Source organism: Mytilus edulis, chromosome 7 (genome assembly GCF_963676685.1).
Source record: "Mytilus edulis chromosome 7, xbMytEdul2.2, whole genome shotgun sequence".
NCBI lineage: Eukaryota > Metazoa > Mollusca > Bivalvia > Mytilida > Mytilidae > Mytilus > Mytilus edulis.
This window is the reverse complement of record NC_092350.1, coordinates 8506157-8529496: the sequence shown is the minus strand read 5'-3', so window position 1 is coordinate 8529496 and position 23340 is coordinate 8506157. Positions and strand designations below refer to the sequence as shown.

The window sequence follows — 23340 nt, the reverse complement described above, 5'->3', positions numbered from 1 at the left end:
CATAAAAAGTGTTCATGTCTAACAAAACAATTCCATGTACTGAATTCAGTGGTGTAATTATTATTTTTCTAGCTTCAATGTACGATCTATAAAATGAAAAGGCGTATTACTCATCAATAAATTTATACACATTTTACACACATAAAATGTACACAAAATGACACATTCGTTAAATTTACTTGCATTCAATATTTTGAACATCGAAAAAAGATTACGTTAACAAAAGGCATTATGTTTGTTAACCATATTGATATCATTGTTTGAAAAATCTACACGAAAATCTGTATTTTGATGACATAAACCAATTTTTATTTAAAACCTGGTCTGTTAATGGGTCGGATGTATAAAACCCAGTCTGTTAATTGGTCTGTTAAGAGTTATGAATGGCAATAAAAGTATAATTTTATTGCTATATGGGGTATATGAGCAATGAAACATAACATATACGGAAACAACACATGAAATTGAAAATTGATAAAAATGGTTTCAAAAAGTGTAATATTAAAGTAATATTAATTTCTTCCAAGAATGATCGCATATAACATGTTGATTCTGTTTAATTGTCATGAATGACACAAATTTGTCATCGGTAACCAGTATATAAATCAGAAATAAACGTCGTAATGTAACTAAACATCGGTAAGTAAAATATATTGGGATGACAAAATATGAAAAATAAAGAAAGAATAATGAGTAAGATAATTAAAATGTAGACTTGAAAAAATGACATAACCATTTAAAGAATACAGAAATAAACAATACCCCCAATCCGGACCCTCATGGTATACACGAGAATCTGGATGGAAACGCAGAATATAGAATAATATATAAGGACAGTAGAGAGTGATACATTGCTAAAAAACAAATTCTAGAAGTTTACATGCAGACAACTATGGTGGCAGGTTTATGCCATTTTGCGTTTTAGCGTTTTCGCCTTACATATTCTATATGGCGAAAACTCGAAAGTGCGAAGTCGAAAACGCGAAAACGCGAAACCGATTTCTCGTTTTCGACTTTGCGTTTTCGCGTTTTCGACTTCGCGATTTCGCGTTTTCGCCCTATAGAATATAAAAGGCGAAATCGCGAAAACGCGAAATGGACTTCACCGGCCACCATAGACAACTGTAGTTCTCCTCTGCACTTATGTAGAAAGGAACTAAACTGAATAAAATTAATTAAAACTTAACATAACCAAATGTAGCTGCATTCGCTTCTTTCCGTTTACTTTTTTAGAGTGATTTGTAAACAACATATGATTAAGTAATAGAAGAAAAGAACCAATTGGATGATGCTGACGAATTACGGTTTAACGCCCAGTGACAAAAATCATGTTCATATGTCAACGAGAACACGTTATATGTACCCTGTGTTGTATTAGAAAGACACTTTCAGTCGGAATTGAGAACGTGCGACTTCGAACAGACACAAAAGTTAAGGCTGATTGAAAACGTCAATAAAAAATTCATGCATATTCCAGAGGCCAATCCATATCACGCTATATTGAAGTGACACACCCTTCAATAAAATGCAAAAAAAGTCAAAATAAAAATGCTCTTTCTAAGATACTGTGGCACCGTATTGTCATGTTTGTTTACTCAGGAACATCTCATTCTTCAATTTTTCAAGGGGAAAATATAAAGGTAGCAAAATTATTGTAGTGGCTAAATAACTCTTAACTGACACAATTTCAATTGTCCAACCCATTAACAGACTTTATTCCCATACTTTTCAATAAAACGTGGTATTATTCACGTTATTTTACAATTATGAAATATTTACTAATGTCAATTTATTTTTTAGAACCATTTTTTGTCCTTTAAATGATATCTAAATTTGTTTGTTTCGCCTTTTATTAAAAAATTGCTATGCGTATAAGCATAAATACTACATACTTGCGCGACGCCTTTTAGTTTTACTGAAAACTGCGCAGACTAAGAAATGTTTTTACAAGTGCAAAATTTTCTATGAAAGCTATCATTTTGTCAGACACTTTTCTTTTTTTGATTTGGTTCTTATAACATGCCAAAAATCTGTATATTTAATAGAGTTTAACATTAAATTAAGCGTTTTACTCTTAACAGACGTATAACCAACCCGATTAACAGACCAATCGCCCATATAGCCGCATACTCAATATAGATTAACCGACCAATCTCTCGGTTAGCCGAGTGTCGGCCATGATATTTTGTTTTCAGGTGCATTTACATAAAAGTAAAATGAACATTTACATCAAAAAGATTTTAAGTATGTACCCTTGTCATAACGTAGCTCCATGGCAGCATACATTATACCATATTTGAAATCTGTTACAAAATGTGTTTCGCCTTCTCGGTCCATATGTGGAGGAGGCGCTTCTGATTTCGGAAACATGCTATTGAATTCTAATTCAGCTGTGTCCCAAGCTGGATTGTTCGTCCATCTGATAGGTTGAGGACTTGGATCATTTACGTCGGTTGGTGTAGTAATTATTTTGTCTGTTGTGCCACTTGTCTGAATTAGTTTTGCTTCTCGATATGTTACCTCAAGATCAATTACGACTACAAATAGAGTAGAATAAATGTTAAAGAATTTTTTAAGTAACATGCCACAAATTCCTTAGTTTTCAAACGAATATAGCGTAAGATAATATATGTACTCTTCCTGCTTTCGTCTGAGTTAAGGTTTGAATAAATTTTGTAATAATATAAGGGTTAGGGAAACAGAGCACTGTTCGTTACACCAAAGAAAGGGTTTCACTCATATTAGATTATCTCTAAGCTTTCTTATTTGTTTCTCAGACTGTTTGTGACGTCTATACACTAAATCTATTTAATGTGAACTAACTGTTGTACAGGTGAGAGGTTCAATCCACCATACGAAAATGTCTGTACCAATTCATGAATATGACAGTTGTTATCTATTCGTTTGATGAGTTTGAACTTTAGATTGTGTCATTTGATTAGGGACTTTCCGTTTTGAAATTTCCTTGGAGTTCAGTATTTTTGTGATTTTAATTATATACTGGGATAACGTGGTTTGTTTATTATTATTATGATTGGCTTTGACCTAGCTTTCAGTAACTGCGAGTATTTTTTATTTTGGTTTGTTTTGTACCTTGCTTTTATGCTAGTGTTTAGAAACGATATTAAGTAGGATTAATTGCAACTGGTTTTTATAGTTTGTCCTTATGTTGTGCTGTTAACAGGTTTAATACATCATTTCCTTCAGAAGACATATATAACGCATGTAATAAGTCAGCAATATGTCAGTTGTATTCTTTAATTCTGTTTGCCATGAAGAGGTTTAGGAAAAACATACTTTCATCGCATTGATGTCCTCCAAATCCATTCCAGCATTTGCATTTAGAAGCAAGGTCCTCTGTACAGGTTCCAGGAAAACATCTCGTACTGTCCGATCTCCAGGAACAAGCCTCTATGCAAAGAAACATTCAATGTTAGTCAACGAAGGTAATGAATGAGTTATAAAAAAGAGATGAAGAGTTATCACTTACCTGTTTCAGCACTGGCTTTTTTCATACCTGTCATAACTCGGAAATATTTTCTGTAAATGTTTCCATTACAGAACATACAATGTAGTACTTGTTTGGTTGACATTTAATAAAAAAAAAAACGCTAGACACACTGTATAACAGGGGTGATACAAAGTTCAAATTCCGAAACCATTTCAGTGTTCGCAGTCCTTGACATTATAAAAGAACTACAAGTGTGCAAAGAATCCTGCTACTGAAAAATGCAAGAAAAATCTATAGAGTCGTAAGTTGTCTTGCTAATACTACTGCCCTTGTATAATAATTTAGTTCATTTTCGGTTCTATAAAAATATGTCAGATTTTAAAACAAGAACGGTATATTTTAGACCCCCAAAAAAAAGAAACTATACATTACACGAGTCTATTTGATATAAGATCAAACTGGAAACAGAAAGCAACCACTATGAAGTTCCATATTTGTATCCTAGAAAATGTGTACGCAATTTTCATGATTCTGTGGTTTAATTTCCATAACAACTGTTCCCCCTTTTCGAATTTCAACCCCGATTCTTTTTATATTGCTATATTCTCTAATAAAAAAAATCGCTCATCTGCTTACTAAAGAGCGTCCATGTGTACCAGATTGCTTGTGACATGTACGTCAAACATTACCTAGTAAGTAATAAATAAATCATCCCACTTCAATTTGTTTAATATTTAAATATTGCAATTATATTCCTGGAACGATTCTCCAACTATAATATTGACACCGCTTTTTTATGATTTAGTAGATATAAAAAGATGTGGTATGAGTGCCGATGCGACAACTCTCCATCCAAGTCACAATCTGTAAAAAATAAACCATTATAGGTCAAATTCCAGCTTAATTAAAATAATTTGCTTACTTTCGCAAGTCTTTTTCGTGTTTTTTGGATACGGAATATATGCTCTCCAACTACTTTTGTCTTGCTTGATTTCTCCATCACACCATTGGCAATGGTTAGTAGATACAGACGTACACTGCCTATGATTGCAGTGGTCTATCTTAGGACAAACTGTATTTAAAAGAATATCTAAATTAAGAAAACATTTGATAATTTTTTATTGCAGTTGTATTAAAAAGGACTTGTTATTGTATAAAGATGCACTTGTTTGAGAAACAGAATTCTGATTCTATTGATTGTATTATTTTTAACTTTCGTTGTTATATCCATCATCTTGAACGTTTGTGTTTTCAGTACATTCTGCGTTTAATCTCATATCAACTTCAAACATACGAAGTTTAAAAGTGATGTGCTACTTTCCATGTGCAAAATAAAATATGAGCTGAAAGATTAATATTTGACGATCCAAATGCAAGTCGTTTTTATTTTTGTGATGTTGCGGTATTCGGTAAACAGAAAGTAGATTGCAATCGTCTTTTTATTGAATACCAAAGAAGGACAGACATATTTCTAATTTTCAAAAGAAATATGGGTTTATGCGGATTCCCAGTATTGCCAGGTTAAAAGAAATGCATGGAAAACAATAAGTGAAGAGTTTGTTTTGCTTTAACAACAGCATATGTATCGTAAAGAGGTCTACTTGAAAGAGTTAGAACCCATACTATACATCTTAGTTTTTTAATGCTTTTTTGAATTTATGATCGACCAGCTTGGTCAATTTAGATAAAATGTCCAAATTTAGTTCATCTAAATTAGCAAAGTCCTTAATTCAATCCATTAGTTACCAAAAGTTCTTCTTGGCTGACTGGGGGAATGATATATGTCTGGACTAACAACTAACTAAATTATTCATTAGTTTATGAGAATGTGACAAGGTCTCAGATAATAACAAGACTTATGGTTTATATGTATATTTATATTACAATTGATTTTACATCTTTGTTGGTAAAAGTTTACTACTTCTCTCTTGTTAAAAGTCTCATACGCAATTGGTTTGGTGTAGCTACATTGTACATGTAGATACATGTATATGAAATTACAGGTATTGAAGTACTTTATAAAATTAATTGATAAAAAAATGAAAGTGCAAGTTGTCCAGTATAAATACTTCGGCAGTAAGGTCCATCAGAGTAATATCCATCGTTACAGCCAGTGCATTTGTCTGGTCGTGAACATTCTCCACCACTATAACTTTCTGTAGTCCCATCACGCCTCTTTATGAGGTCTTTACTGTAGTGCAAGTTACAAGCTGCAGTTTTTATTTTACCATCACATATGGCTGTCAAGAATAAATATATAAATGTATTCATTTGAAAAAAATCCGAGTTAAATCATTATTTATACTCCGACAAGAAATGTATTAGAGTTCTTCCGCTGTTTGGAATACATACATATATATATACATTTGTATATATAAGTACGTATAATATATATATATTATATATAAACGCCTAAAAGAGTGTACACAACAACTCCAAATACAAAATAAGGTAACTACAAATGTAATTATTTATAAATATTTTGGATAACAGATATCCTTCCTCAGTGAGATTCTGATGTTAAATGAATCATCTTAAAGTCTTATTAGATTAAACTGTTACAATCTTGAAATGTATACAATAAAAAAGTCAAACCGAACATCAGTTAAGACGCTTGCACCATTCTAAAAATTATTTAACATGAAATAGGTTATATGGCTTATTACAACAGAGAGTTCAAATATATGCTTTAAATACAAATAATAATGTATGATATGAACTAGCACAATTTTAAAACTTTAACGGGAACGACAATTATGATGGTACAAGAATGATAACGTCAATAAAATTACCAAATAGACAGCACTGAACGATCTAAATTTATAAATATTTTAAATTGACAGAGTAAAGTAGCTGCAACAGACTGAGTATTTAAACATCGCAAACAAACAGCTGTTAAAACGTAATAATAAGTTTTGAATAGGTATAACTAGAAAATCTTGACATTTTGGAAAGAGTACATTTGAGTTTTTGTAAGCATGTTTTACGGTTAAAAAGATCGACTCCAAATTTTATGGTTTACGGGGAATTGGGAAGATATCCGATTTCTTTATACGTTAAATTACGGATGATAAAATTTTGGTGCAACCTTCTTAATAACACACTTGATAACAAGATTTCGTCAATGTTATATAAGTTGATATATATTAATTATAATAAGTATGGAATTGAAAACAAATGGTTGTTATTTATCAAAAGTATCTTTGATAATTGTGGTATGTCAAACATTTGGCAAAATCAAGATTGTATCTCAAAAAATTGGATTGTATTAAGTATTGAACAAAAGTTAAAAGATCAGTTTAGACAAGAATGGTTTGCAAATGTAAATGAATCATCAAAAGGTTTATGTTATAAATTATTCAAAACAGAACTTAAATTTGAAAATTATATTACAGTTTTATCGTTAAAAAATGCACTGAAACTATGTAAATTTAGATGTGGCAATCACCGTTTGCCAGTGGAGACGGGGAGGTGGCAAAATGTTCAAAGACAAGAGAGGCTATGTCACCTTTGTGAATCTGCTGACATCGGCGATGAATTCCATTATGTAATGTCTTGTCCTTTTTTCAAAAAAGAACGATATAAATATTTACCACACTATTGTTGTACAAATGTTAATATTCTTAAATTTAAAAATGTATTCAGTACAGTCAATATTGTCTTGCTAGAAAAATTGTGTAGATTTATTAACTATATATCAGTGGAAGTCTGTCCTCCTGGTTAAACTACATTTATTTATGTATATTTCACACATGCAAAATATGTTGTATTGTATATATTATCATCTCTGTAACTATGTTATTTAGTTAATGAGAATAAAGATCTATCTATCTATCTAGAAGAACGTGGCTTGGTACTTATACATCCCTAAAAAAATTAAGCAATTTAAATGGGTATCTACAAGAAGTTTATTTAATGGATGAGAAATGTTAAAAAATAGAAACAGAAACTGTAATAATGAGTAATATAACCTAAATGTGAAGCGCTACATGGAGTCGAACTACATCTTTTCATTTATCCCATTTGGTGTCAAAGTTGTTAATTTCCTTATCCAAAACCTTTCCCAAGCGAGTCTTTCCTCCTTAGACCAAGCAGAGTTGTGGTCAATGATTTTAATGGTCAGTCGATCGTGGGGAAAATCGTTGACTACTATTCAGACGTTATATATATATATCTAATCCCGCTGAGGGACGGACAAAAATTTGTCAGTAGAAAATTTAACTCTAACACTGTTTGGTGTAATTTTCAGACTTATATATATATATATATATATATATAAGTACGTCTGAGTCAGTGACAACCCTACAACAGATGTATCCATCGGATCGCCATCAATGATGGTGATACATGGCTGTGTACATAATGTATATACAACTCGTCTAAACATCAACCCAACAATGTTAGATCTGTAAATTTGCTTTCGCAAATTTTTGGTTCTTCCCTCGCCGGGATTCGAACCCATGCTACTGTGATATCGTGACACCAAATCGCCTGCACTGCAGCCGTCCCGCTAGACCACACGACCACCTGGGCTCTCTATAAAAAGAGCTTTCGGTGGCCATATGTTACCTTTCCTCGTCAGTTTTAATCTAGCGGCGTACTACAGTACATGATATATAAGGCATGAAGATGTTATTGTTACAGATCAGCTAAATTATCTATAGTAAAGGATCCTACAAATTAATGTAAGATACAGTCACAGAAAATAATTATATTCATAAGTACGTCTGAGTCAGTGACAACCCTACAACAGATGTATCCATCTTTTTATAGAGAGCCCAGGTGGTCGTGTGGTCTAGCGGGACGGCTGCAGTGCAGGCGATTTGGTGTCACGATATCACAGTAGCATGGGTTCGAATCCCGGCGAGGGAAGAACCAAAAATTTGCGAAAGCAAATTTACAGATCTAACATTGTTGGGTTGATGTTTAGACGAGTTGTATATACATTATGTACACAGCCATGTATCACCATCATTGATGGTGATCCGATGGATACATCTGTTGTAGGGTTGTCACTGACTCAGACGTACTTATATATATATATATATATATATATATATATTATATGGTTTTTTTTAATATTAAACATTAAATATTAAAACTCAAAAGGAAAAAAAAACATATGATATTAAATTTGTATAATAACTTGTTATAAAAGCCATAAAATAACGCAAACACCATTAACTCGGGCTACTATTACATCTTAATTATAATACCATATATGCATCCGCTGTCTGAATTGTCATTTGACCACCCAGTTTCACAATACAGATTATACTGATACTTGTGCCTACAAAAACAAGAATTTACCAACTAATTTCAGAAATAAAAGTTTGAAATATATTACTGACATATACACACAAAGCTTTCTGACAATCAAAGTTTCAGTTAATCTGTTTTTCTTTAAACGTAAAACTAATCAAAGTATTGAAGTAATGAACATCGAATGAATGAAAGTTCTTGTGGAAAACAAATCACATCTCTATACCTAAAAGTGAGGTTAATGTACAGATATATAGTTTTTCTGGGACAAGCTCGTGTGTGGATGTAAATTAATGACAGGGATTCATCCTCACCGTAATGGCTATTATATCGTAGTGATAGAAATCAGTATACTCTGGTTTATTGTTATATAATTACATTAGATGTGTGTTTCATCATAATACGGTATTCTGTTTGGCTTATTGCACATCTCGCGAAATTTTTTACTCGATTGCATTACACAATAAAATCTATCAATTATGATGACACGAGGTCCCATGATAAAGTGTACAGGTCAATTAAATAAAAACTTGATAAAAATCGTGTTTTCATGATCCTAGCTAAAGAATGTAATTGTAAGTATTGAATGCTTCTTTTTGTAACTTCCTAGGGTTATAATTACATTAGATATAAAAAAAAAAAAAAAAAAAAAGAAGATGTGGTATATTTGCCAATGAGACAACTGTCCACAAGAGACCAAAATGACACAGACATGAACAACTATAGGTCACCGTACATTAGATGTATGTTTCATTATAATACGGTATTCTGATTGGGTAACTGCACATCTCGCGTTATTCTGTTATTCCTTATCAATTGCATTACACAATAAAATTTATCAATTATGATGACACGAGGTCCCATGATAAAGTGCACAGGTCAATTCAGAAATAACTGATGCAAACTATTATACTATATTGTAGTTTTAACATGGGTAGGCATTATATTCGTGATTAATTTTTGCTCGAGCAATAGTGAGGGCTTAAATAACACGCATATAATGCCTACTCATGTAAAAACTACAATAAATTAAAGTAGTAGCTTGCATCAATTATATCGATTCTGATTAGGGCAATTTGGGTAATTTCAATTTCCGATTGTTATAAGTGTATCGTGTTTGCTTAGGCTACTCCATGAATCTCCCTTTTTTGTTTGTAAACAAGTAAATGACTGGCAATGCGATTTTCAAAAGGGAGGAATTTGAACAGCCAGCATGAACGGTTGTCGTATCTAGGTAAAATATGTCAATTTCCAATGCAACACATTACAGTCATAACAAATAAATCAGTAACAACATGTGCATCATTTAAGAGTTTGAAAGTGTTTCAAATTAATGAAATATATTAAATGCATGACAATTTGATAAAATTCAGTATTCTGCAGTAGTCAATATACGTATATATATGTGCAAACACATTTTATTGGATTTAAAGCATGGGTTTATTCACAAAGCGAAAGAAGCACGTCATATTAGAATTAAATGAAAACTGATAAAATCGTGTTTTCATGACCCTAGCTAAAACATGTAATCATAAGTATTGAATGCTTCTTTTTGTAACTTCATAGGGTTGAAAAAGCGTTGACCGTGCGCACATGTTTAGAATGAAGCGCTTCTGCGCTTCATGCAATATGTACTTCGGTCAACGCTTTTACACCCCAATGAAGTTACAAAAAGAAGCATTCAATTCTTAAGTTAAAAACATTGACCGTGCGCTCATTTTTAGAATGAAGCGCTTGTGCGTTTCATACAAAATGTACTTCGGTCAACGCTTTTAAACACCAATGAAGTCACAAAAAGAAGCATTCAATTCTGAAATATTATATTAATACTTTTATATTACAGTTACATGTATATTTATTTTTCTTGCATTTGTAAATTATTCTATTCTACTATATTAATAATAGTGCACAGGCGCGGATCCAGAGGGGGGGGGGGGGGGGTTCCGGGGGTTGGAACCCCCCTTTTTTTGGACGATCAATGCATTTGAATGGGGACATGTAATTGGAATCCCCCCCTTTGTCCTGGGTTAGGACCCCCTTTCTAAAATGGCTGGATCCGCCCCTGGTGCAGTGCAAGTGCATGGTGGACACGTCACTCTTTTGTAATACTTCGATTTTTCTAATAGAATGAATTTGATTTGGCACTTGTATTTCCACGCAAAACAAATGTTTTAAATCATCCATGCAGCGTTATCGTTCCTTGAGATTGCAAACGTTCTTTAGATATTCTTCCGCATGCGTGTTCATAGAAATTAATGATTATTTACTTAAGGTATATGTATATAACAAAACATTTTAATACTATTAATTTATCTTCTTTAAAAGGTATTTGATGAGCATTCAAGCGATAAGGAATGTTAGATTGCACTTGATGATGTCTACGTATTCATCATGTTTATAGATCGGCAAAAAAAAAATGAACATTACGTCAGATAAATTGCGATAGCAATACACCGGAATACCCTCACGGTCATCTGCTGTAAAAGGTGTGTCACAAATACAGATCAAATACAATTACAGGGCATGCAACATTTAATATAAATTTCAGGAATTTTTATATTTTCGTTTTCATATAAGAGTCGGAGTCAGACAATTTTAGAACTTATTTTTTTTCTCACTATAAGGTATAATGGGGGAAATCTGGATTCAGAAAATATTTTTGTCATCTGCTTGGCCAGATTCTCCCTTCACAATTTGTGTATCAAAAAATATTTTTAGACAAAAACATAACTTCCGTTTGAAATTAAATGGTTATTCCCTTATCACATTCTCTTCTGTAGGTCAGGATACAATTGTGTTTTTTTTTAACAAAAATGGAGCCAGATCAGAAACTGTTTTCATTCTCCTCATAATTATTAAGCACTACTAATGTAAAAGACTGTACAACTTAGTGAAAAAAATTATTTAGAGCACTGAAGCTCTGAAATGACTGTTTTCAGTAAGATGATTTGTAATTCATTTGTTACAAATATTTACTATTTGGAATTTTATTTATATGTATTCATTTTTTTTGTATTTAATACTTCTGTATGTTTTGTCATGATCGTATATTTTTGTAATCTATATTTAGTATATATTGATTATACATGTACCTTCATGTTGTAAAACATCTGATTAATAAAGAATTGATTGAATTGATATTAATATCTTTCTTTATAGATTCAAAATAGATTTACTAGTTTTAATTATCATGGATAAACCACTATGCCGCTCATCTACTGAGTACAAGTATTATGCGTAAGATTAATACACATCGTTGCGACACAATTTATCGTATCACAGTCAATTGGATCTGTAAACTTACATGTATAGCTTAAACATGATATGGTTTCATTGACCGATTTGTATGAACAAAGTACTTGTGGAAATACAAATACAATTATGATAAAATCACAAATACATCGCATGTTACCTGTATCTTGTACATCGTCCCCACTTCCAAAAACTGCATTTTGTATGGTATTTTTCTTCGATATACCAGGAGCTTTTAAGAACATGTGGTCTGAAACAAATTAATCAGATATGAAAATACAATGTTTACCCAGAAAATATCAGATCCAATAGAAAAGAAAATATATTTGCAGAATTAAAAGGATAATCGTTACAAAAAGATGGAGAGTATAAATAAAAAGTGCAAGAAACAGCAACCAACACAACAAAAAATACATCGATATACAGTATAAGAGTCACATACGGAAGCCGGCTAGTGTTAGGGTGGAGTTTTTATTTTAAGTTTGTATAACACTTTGCTAACTTGTTATAGCAAATAAACTCATCATAGATACCAGGATATACGCCAGACGCGCGTTTCGTCTACAAAAGACTCATCAGTGACGCTCGAATCCAAAAAAGTTAAAAAGACCAAAAAAAGTACGAAGTTGAAGAGCACTGAGGACCAAAATTTCTAAAAATTTTGCCAAATCCAGCTAAGGTAATCTATGCCTGAACTTAGTTTATCTATTATTATTATTATTATTATTATTATTACAATTTTTCTATAGCGCTAAATCTAAAACAATATTACTCAAAGCGCTTTACATCACATGTTAAACGAAATATAGACACAGACAGTGATAAAAATATAAAACATGAACACACAAAATAAATATTTAAGTGTTAAAACTTTCCTAGATAAAAGGATTAATAATGTGGAAATTTTTACAAAAAAGTGGAATATATATATCAATGAATCAAAATAAAATTATACTGAATAAAGTTGGTAAAATAAAATAGCCAAAAAAGTCTAAAATAAGATTGCTATTAAAAATTATCAAATATAAGTTAAAAATTTGAAAACGTATTCAAAAGATGAAAAAGGAATATTACCATGTAAAAATATAATTACTGAAATGAAAAAAAAAAAAAATATGTGTGCTACTAAAAACATACAATGTACATATTATAAATGAAACATATCTCCAGTTAAAAGAAAGGTTCGATAAATCAAAAGCAGGCTAACGTCTATGGCACAATGTATCACAGAAACGAATTTAAGGGATTAAAAATGCTTGTCGAAAAAAGTGAGTTTTTAAGTTCTTTTTGAATACAGGCACTGACTTTGCATTTTGAAGTTTTTTTGGTAATGCATTCCAAAGGATGGCCGCTGCTTGATCAAATCTTCTATTGCCGTAGGTTTTGGTTCGCACAATAGGAGTTACGAGTGTTAAGTTGTTTTCAGACCTTAATGATCTTGATGGCCTGTATAAATTTACAAGTTCACTAAGATATAATGGCGCTTCATGTTTCACGGACTTGAATACATATAATAATATTTTGTATTGCACCCTGTATTGCACAGGCAGCCAGTGAAGAGACTCAAGTGTCGAAGTAATGTGTTCGTATTTCTTTTTTCTTGTAACCACTCGCGCAGCAGTGTTCTGAACCCTTTGTAGTCTCTGAATCATGTAAGCTGGTAGTCCATAAAGTAAAGCGTTGCCATAATCCAATCTAGAAATAATTAACGAATTGACCAGAGTTTTACATGCATCCTCGTTGATGTACGGACGTATGCGGCCTATATTTCGTATTTGATAAAAACATGATCTCGAAACTGAACTGACTTGTTGGTGCATTGACAGAGTCTTATCAAAATGAACACCCAGATTTTTAATACACTCAGAACTTGTAATGATGTTTCCTTTAAAGGTGAGATTGCAATCCTTCAAATCTTTCACTCGGTTTTTCGGAGCAAATAGCATCAGTTCTGTTTTGTCCTCGTTCAGTTTAAGCATGTTTTCACACATCCAGGAACTTATATCGGCCAAACAGTCTTCAATTCGATTCGATGTGTTTTTCCAGTTATCAAGAGGTTCGAAAACTAAATAGATCTGCGTATCATCGGCGTAGCATTGATAAGACATGTTGTGACGTCTACAGATTTCGCCGATCGGCTTCGAAAATATAGTATATAGCTTTGGGCCAAGGACGGAGCCCTGCGGCACACCGCAATTAAGACGAAATTCGTTGGAGTGGGCCGAGCCTACTGCTATACGCTGTGTCCTATCTCGGAGGTAAGAGAGTAACCATTTCAGAGCAGAACCTGAGATTCCAAAAGCATATTCTAATCTAGCTTCGATAATGTTATGGTCAATCACATCAAACGCCGCTGAAAGGTCGAGCATCAATAAAACGGCACAACAGTTTTTGTCTAGCGCACTTGCAATGTCATGGTGAACTCGAAGTAACGTTGTTTCGGTTGAGTGTCCCGCACGATAGGAAGATTGAGCAGGGTCATGAAGAGTGTTTGACAATAGATGCTCTTCTAGACGACTTTCAACAACTTTTTCGAGAACTTTAGAATCGAAAGGAAGGTTCGAAACCGGGCGATAGTTTTTCAGTGTGTCTTTATCTAAACCGGGTTTCTTCAACAGAGGTATAACTCGTTATAAGAAATAAGCTGCATTGTTTAAACGAGTTAGCTAAGTAGTTTCAACAAGTTAGATAAGTCGTTTAAACGAGTAAGCTCAGTCGTTAAAACAAATTAGCTAAGTTGGTTAAACAATTTTGCTCAGTTATTATAACGAGATATATATATGCTAAGTCTTTATAGCAACTTAGCTAAGTCACGGTTATAACAAGTTAGCTAAGTCGTTTTAAAAATAAAACGCACTACGCATATGTAACTTCAAATCATAAAAAAGTTACATATGTTTTATTTACTTGCATTGAATTGACTCCCTTTTCCACAATTTCTATGAGATCAATAGTAATGAGGAAAATTCTGTCTCCTCACTTTCATCATCACTTATTTACCAAAATGATACATCAGCAAGTGATGAAAATAATCAATCACCATGTGGTAGTGATGTATTTGACCAACTCGGAGAACTTAAAAAGATACATCCAATGCAATTGAACTGTTCATACTTACTATAAATAGCATAAGGAATACATTTTGCTTTATTAAAGACTTACTAACAACTAGCCTAGTTGAAAAGTTATTTATTACTGAAACTAAAATAGACAGTTCTTTTCCAGATGCTCAGTTCCGTGTGAATGACTATCATTTTTGGAGATCGGATAGAAACCAGAACAGGAGAGGACTTGTCGCATAATTATGCTCGATCAGATCTGGTATGTGACAGGAAGTGTAATTTAGAATTTAACTCAGAAGAATCAATTTGTGTAGACCTATTTGTCAATTATATTATAATAGAAAATGGTTAATAACAGGGTTATATAGACCAATATCTATGTCAAATTCAAAATTTAGCAAAGACTTTATATAGATACATTTGACAAAGCTTCAAAAAAATTTGATATTATTTCAATGTTAGGAGCTAGCTGATCTCAATAATGATATACTAGTAAATTTTTAAAAGGCTGTGGTAAATGTTCGAGACCAACATGCTCCCTTTGAAGAAAAGAAAACAATGAAAACAACCTGCATCATTTAGCAGTGTAAAAAAGACAACTGTATAACAGATAATAACAAACAAAAACCAAGTAACAACTGGGAACTCTATAGACAACAGAGACATCTAGTTAATAAAATAAAAACCAAACAATCCATTAAAACAAACTTTTATAAACGTTGCATAGGCTGACCAAAAACATCTGATTTCTGGCCAACTATAAAACCTTTCAATCTAAACAAAGTCTGAAAATTCAAAAACATATCAATTTATGTGATGAAGAAACCAGAATAAGTGACCAAAAGAAAGTAGCAGAACAATGATTTAGTTTTATGAATATGACTAAAGATATTGGCAACAACAGATAGGTAGATAGATAGATACTTTATTCTCTAAAAACTAGATACAAGTTTACAGAAAAACATACAATATAAATACAGACACAATATTTAAGGTAAACAAATACAGTAATTTAATATATGATGACATACATGTTTAGTAACATGTTGAATTAATGATATAAGAAGGAAAAATGATCGGTAAGATGCTTATGCGATTACATTTACATGGAGGGACACACTTGTTTTTTTTATTAATACTCTTAATAAATAAACACACATGCTAAAAATAACAATCACAATAAACAGTTCGCTTTATAATTATGCTGACGACAATACACTTTCTTATGCAAATAGAGATATAGAAACATTTATTTCCACACTTGATACAAATGTATGTTCTATACTATCTTTTATGTTGTAATATTAGTACCGGTATTGTGTATGGTTATTGTGTAAATGTATGTATTTGTCGGTTATAAAAGCTCAAAGAGCTTATGTTTTTTTTTTGTTTTATAACATGCCGACTATAGATAAAGCTTTGCATTGAACTGGTATTGCCATCCTAACTTCTTTAAAGCGTTTGACACAGTACCATATAGATGGTCGAATATTCAATTAGATGGAGAAATAAATAACTGGCTATACATGTTTTTGAAAAATGAAAGTAGTAGTAGATGTAGAAAAATCTGAAGAAGTAACAGTCAACTCTGTTGTACCACAAAGGTACAGTCTTAGAACTGTTACTCTTCCTTTGTCATAAAAATGACATCTCAGACGCAGTCAAATCTTTAGTTCAAGAACCTAGAATTGTAGACAAACAACTGGAGAATGAGGTTCAATACCACAAAATGCTACATTCTAAGCAAAAAAAAACAAGGCTAAAAACTTTTATAGTTTAAATGGAGTTGTCATTCAATAAGTCCAACATAACCAATACCTGAAACTACAGTTTTCAGAGGACCTGAGAGAAAAATTTGAGATATTGCCAACCAGAATGCAAGAAAAGCATACATTTCACTGGTGAGGTCACAACAATGGAGTATGGAGCAATAGTATGGGACACCTACATAAATACGAAAATCAACAAGCTTGAGAGAGTACAGTGACTAGCTTCGTGATAAATAACTGGTGACTATAAATACAGAAATGATTGGCGCGTCTCTAAAATCCTCGTCAAACTGGAATTACTTGATCTACAGACAAGGGTTTATTCCCGATTGTCCCACTTTTTAAATTTTTAGAGTTCTGATTGTCCCACATGAAAAGTTCTGATTGTCCCACATTATTTTATGAAGTAAAATGTTATTGTATAAACAAAGTAACTGTGGTTTGTTTTGCTAAATAAACAAGAATTAATTTTTTCACATTAAATATCAATTTTATAAAAGTATAAAATATTAATTTTATAAAAGTATAAAAAAGTGTTTTAAATCATTACGGATAAAAGCCCCCTTTATTTAAAAAAAATGGTATATATCTCTGATTTATCAACTATATCTTCAATTATGGTAGGTTATTTATAAATCAAAAGTCAATACCGTAATTTTACAAACATTTTCTCTGTAAAGTTTATAAATAAAAATAGATATAATGCATGCAATTTAAAAAGGTATAAACTCATTTACATTTACCTCCCACACGAACTTGTTGATGGAGAGATGTTTCCACTAATATTTGCAACTTTACTAGGGAATAAATACAACTTTCTCGACACTACTGAAGACTGCTTACACCCAATGTCAGTTTCACCTGAACCAACAACTTTCTTTGATGACGAAGCTACTGTCTAGATTTTTTACTAGATCTACCTTTCCTTTCCAAACATCATTATTAGAGATTGTTTTACCAACATTCCTACTGCCCGTAGCCAGGAATTTCAAAAGAAAGGGTGGAATGTTACATGGACTTGCGAGACAACCATACTCAACAGTCACAGTTCAAACAGAACTTCGACTGTAACAGTGCTTCTTGGTTTTCCGCGACCCTCCTGGCTATAGGTGCGGTCTTTGCCGTAAAGTACATTCAACGAGACTCGTCACCAACTATATAAAGACTTCCATAAAAAATCAGAAGATGTGGTATGATTGCCAATGAAACAACTCTCCACTAGAGACCAAATGACAGAGAATTTTCAGTTTTAAAGGCACCGTTTTAAAAAATGTAAAACAATTCAAAAGAGAAAAACTAACGACCTAACTTAAGTACCAAACAATGAACGAAAAACAAATAAGTTACACAACTTAGGACAGGAACATACAGAAAGTGGCGCCAACCCTCCCAAAAATTCAGGACAGTGTTTTAACAGTACAACATAAGAATTAACTATAAAAATCAGTCGAAAGGGGCACATCTCATCAATGGATACAAACAGAAATGCATCAGTATAAAAAAGATACAGAGTGAACGTGGTCGACTAATTATACATCCCCACAACAAAGACACTAAGTACAAATCTGAGATTATTCAAAAAATTACTGACAGCTTGTTCAGAGCCAATAATAACTACATGTATTTAAAAAAAATATGCATCTAAGACTAAAATAAGTTAAATTATTATTTGTTCGTTTTATTTTTGAATATTTTATAATTTACACTGATTAGTAACCTGTAATATACGCTATTTATCACTATCAAAACAATTCCCAATTGTCCCACAAACATGTTCCCGATTGTCCCACAAAATTGCATTACTTTTTACCTGTAATTTCAAAAAGTCGGACAATCGGGAAGACACTTAAACCAGAAGCCAATAGTTTTTACAAGGTGGTTTGGAAGCTGGTTCCTGCTATAGAAACAAGGGAATATTTAAAAAAAAATTAAAAAAAATGCAAAGAAATTTGAAAATTACCAGACAACAAATAATATGAAAAAACAAGTTAAGAACAAAACAACTTGTTTTTAAATTCCAACGTACAAAACACTACAACATTCAAAGTCATTTTTGTAAAAATAGTGATCAAGTGAAACCACCCTGAAAATACAGTAATGCGAGCTTCGAGCGTTGAGATCTTCAAAACTGCTCTCGCGTACCGTCAATAAATCGACGGCGCTCACTCTACCGTTGGTATCAAAAACACACTCATAAAGACAGATACAGATACAACAAAACAAAAAACAAATACTTACATTATATCGACATGCATGTAAAATACATTTTAAACTATTTTTTAATTTATCAAAAACACAACCAATGTAAGTATCGACAATATCCATATAAATACAGTGTTGAACGATATCCGTAAAAAAATAAATGTATTCAAAGAATCGATAGTTAACAAGGGGCGTGTAAAAACCGATATGTAGTTGTTTATAAATAAGAAATCTACAGGTGCAGTCAAACTTCAAAACTCAATATTTGTAACTATGAAAAATTTCAGTAAACGTTGCAATAATTTAAGATAACGAAATCATCGTTTTATTAATTTACCAGTTATATATAGATTGTGTTCATTAGAAACTAAAACGTTACCACAGACACGGACATAGCGAACGAACCCGAAATATTCATCTAACATAAGAAAGGACCAAAAGGAACACCACCATCCAATAAAACAAAATCTTAATAAGAAAACAAATAATCGTGTGTTTTGCTGTAATTTGTTTTTGATATTCCTGTGCTTAACTGTACATGTTTTATCCAAATCCAGAAAATGACAAATATTGTTGTTACATGTACATGTAGTTTTGAATTCACTTAGGTTAGTTCCATTGGTTGAATTTGCGAAGCATAATACAATTGATTGTTGGTATTTTTACGCAACTTTTAAGCGCCACTTTTGAGCTATTTCGTCGTGGTCAGTTTTTATTGCTGGATGTAGCTGGAGTGCCCGGAGAAAACCACCGACCCTCGATAAGAAAACTGACAATTTTAGTCAATTAAGATTGACGTGCATGTGTACACGCATGAGAGGTTCGAACTCACTCGCTAGTGATTACAGTAGTACTGCTGTAAAGCTGCTCAGGCCACTAGGCCACCGAGGCACCTGCGAATCACAATTAGAGTAATCTTAATTATCTAAAGGGCCATTAGCTACGAGACTTAATATTATTTTTTTTAGTTAAAGCTACGAGACTTGATAAAATTTTCTTATTTTTAGTTCAATCATGAGTGAAAGTGAAAAAGTGAAATAATAGTTCACTTTAAACAGTCAGTTAGATTCAGTTTTGTTAAAATAAGCAGAGAATCATCGCTAATGAATTATTCATTTACAAAAGAAAATATGACAAAAATCGTGTTTATTTACATTATTAATTCTTTGAAATTTATATGAGCAATTAGCTTTATGTAGTTTCATTAAAACGGTGAACTATTGGAACCTAATATTTCTTGTATACTGCTAATACTGTTGAACAATTTCGACAGACAGTTTTATTTTTCAAATATTTGTTATTATATTTCATTTAATTAGATGTTTTCACTTGAGCTGCTTGTGTCTTATCGATTTAATTTCCCTCATTGAAAAGTCTCGAAAGGTCGTATATATCCGAAATTATGATTAGGTACGTACAATTGTCGATGAGACAAACGCAACGATAGAGAAAAGTTAAATAAAACTGATACAGGTACATTAATTTTTCAGTACGACCTTCATCAATTGTAAGAAAGAAAAAACAATATTAGATGTAAGAAAAGCACTTAAAGGCTTGTGTAAATGTTTTGATACTGGATACTATTGTAACAGTTATAACTTCATCCAAAAGAAATGTAGTCTTGAAATGTAATGTTAACTATAATCCATACCTTCCTTCTTGAAGTCCCCATAACCAACCGCTTGCAAGTCTTGCAAAATAAATCACAAATAAAAGACATCTGAATTGATAGCACTCCATACTGTCCTAAAATGACATGTTTCCGTACAGATATTCTATTAAAGAATAAAAGTGGATAGTTTGGTGTAATTTAATTTAAATACTGATAAAGGGGCTTACTGTATTGACATTGTGCTACGCACCAATCATGTATACTGAAAGTTAGATAAAATATCTTACACATTAATTATGTACGACATAGAAGTAGATATTTATTGTAATTTTTTTCTTGATTTACTATGTTTATCATTTATTTTCTGTAGTTAATATTTACCAATTTTGAAAGATGCTTTAAAAACAAGCAACTAAAATTGAACTTCCAGTTAACTTTTGGTATCGCGTTTGGATTTCTTTCGGTTTCTGATGGGAAAATCAATTTCTAAAGGTAATTTTAAAAGGAAGTTGAATTTTAAAATACATAAGGAATGAACTAAGGTTGGCCAAAGCTTATTCTGTAATCATTTTAGAAAAATTGTCTGAAAAAAAAATGGAATCTGAATTTCGCCATTATAGCGAATTTTAGCGTTTATGACAAATATTTGATAGTGTCTGCTGGATGTTTACTCAACTAATTTAGACTTGGAAAGATTTCGAGAATGACATATTGTGTAAACACATATCTATTATTGAAATTCAATTTCTTAATTTGTTTTTCGTTTATCATTTTATTGTATGGCTGAACTCTGCGGTATTCGTTGTATAGGTATGTGAAGTCTTAAAATGAGCACTTATGGTGTTGCATTCTTTTGATACTTATGCCTCGTTCACACGTACATTTAATTCGAATTGAAATCGAATCGAATATGAATCGAATTTACATCCCAGCTCCTTTGTTCTACCAGCTTGAGTTTCTTTGTTTTGCATGCTTTCCTTTGTTCTGTAACATTTTGGCGGGAATGTCAAATCCATTATAAAACTTATCATTAATTATATGGACTATCTATCAAACTTTACGTAGAAAAAATCCAATGTCTATGCTGGTATTCGAACTCAAGACTTTTAGCATATCAACCCACGACACATACATGTACCACTACACCAGGACGACTGGATACCAACTTTCAGTAATTTAACATACTTAAAGGAAGCAAGATAATTCTATAAGTGGTGTTAGTTGGCAGACATTTTCAGTTGGTTTTAACCCTTTCCGTAAATAAGTGAGTTGTCAGACCGATTGTTCAATTTGATTTTACACTTTTTCAAAAGAAGCGGAAAAGTGGGGCGAGTCGGTAAACAAGCCTCCGGCCATCGGGGCGATCTTACACTGACACACCGCGTCCTCGTGGGATAACTATTACTCACTAATCGAGTTCACACACTCTTCTTTTTTTGTTTTTAATTCGTATTCATTCGAATTGGCTAAATCTCATTATTCAATTCGCATAATAAATGCGTTTTTGTTAATACGAATTAAAAGTTAACATCGTTCGGGCAGTAAAGCGAATTGCAATTCGAATTAGAATTTACGTTAGGTCGTAAAACACAGCATTATATTTTGACCTAACCAAAAGAAAGTCGTACCTTTATTATACTTCTGGTGGCAATCATCTAAACACTTACTCCGAGTGAGGTGTTCTGATTGAAATTAAGTCTTGGTAAACAATGTTGTTTATTTCTTTTTAATTTTCTATCATTTAATGCTAGCTCTCATGCACCGATATTTGCGTCTTGTGTTAGTAACAATTTTGCTTGACACTGATATAACTAGAAAAGTATCTTTTAAATGAATGTTGTAATGTTGAGCGGTTATATACAATTGAATCTGTTGGTGGAGGTTACAAGCTCAGAAACATGTTAAAACAAGTCATTTTTTTAATGTAAAAAAAAATGTGCCTGTCTAAGGCAAAATGATATAGGAAGATGTGGTATGAGTGCCGATGAGATAACTCTCCATCCAAATAACAATTTTTATTATATGACTATAAATTTTCTGTCTTCTCATTGGCTAAAAGCATAGGAAATCCTCTTTGATAAAACATTATATTCACCGCGTCAAAAATCACGAGAGGTTAATATAAGATTTGGAACAGCGTCCGTGTACCTAAATATAGAAACGGGGAATTCTTGTTAGCTATTTAAGGGATGTATAAATAAAATGGTTTTTAATTGGACGACCGAATAAATATCAACCAATCAGCGCTCTCGACATAAAATCGTTTCGATCTAACAGACGACAGTTACATGTTTCCGGCAACAAAGTATGGCTGGAGCAGCAGAAGTAGCTACTGAAAAACGCTTTCCATCGTTAAAAAATGAGGAAATTAAGAAGATTTTGATAGAAAAGGATTCTAAAAATACTCGCCGATCAACAGATTCTAGCGTACATGTACATGTATCTAGTTTTTTATTCTGTTGTATTCAATATTGTTCATGTTTTGTTCTTTAAAAATTGAAATGATACAATATTCTTCTAGTTTTAATTACGCAGAATTAAATATGCCTAAAAATCAAACCCAAGCATAAAATAAAAACAGTCTAGGCAAAATACCATCTAACCAAGGATATATTTCACAATCTAAAAATATGAAAATGACACTGAGAACTAAAGAGTCATATAATAAAGCAATTGTTGACTTTTGATATCAGTTGATACAATGATTTATCAACCCCAGATGTGATATTC

At 32.2% G+C, this 23340-nt stretch overlaps 1 protein-coding gene across 1 annotated transcript in view; it reads right to left on the bottom strand.

The window, feature by feature from the left end:
* The window catches only part of LOC139482930 (uncharacterized), a 96789-nt gene extending 76018 nt beyond the window's left edge, over positions 1-20771 (bottom strand). The window contains exons 1-7 of the mRNA XM_071266958.1: positions 20650-20771; positions 12126-12215; positions 8668-8741; positions 5521-5691; positions 4374-4523; positions 3298-3411; positions 2253-2537 (exon numbers count right to left, since the gene is read on the bottom strand). Of these exons, the coding sequence (XP_071123059.1) occupies positions 2253-2537; positions 3298-3411; positions 4374-4523; positions 5521-5691; positions 8668-8741; positions 12126-12215; positions 20650-20738 (973 nt within the window). The 5' untranslated portion in view covers positions 20739-20771. The remainder of the gene's footprint in view (positions 1-2252; positions 2538-3297; positions 3412-4373; positions 4524-5520; positions 5692-8667; positions 8742-12125; positions 12216-20649) is intronic.
* Between the last annotated feature and the right edge of the window lie 2569 nt (positions 20772-23340).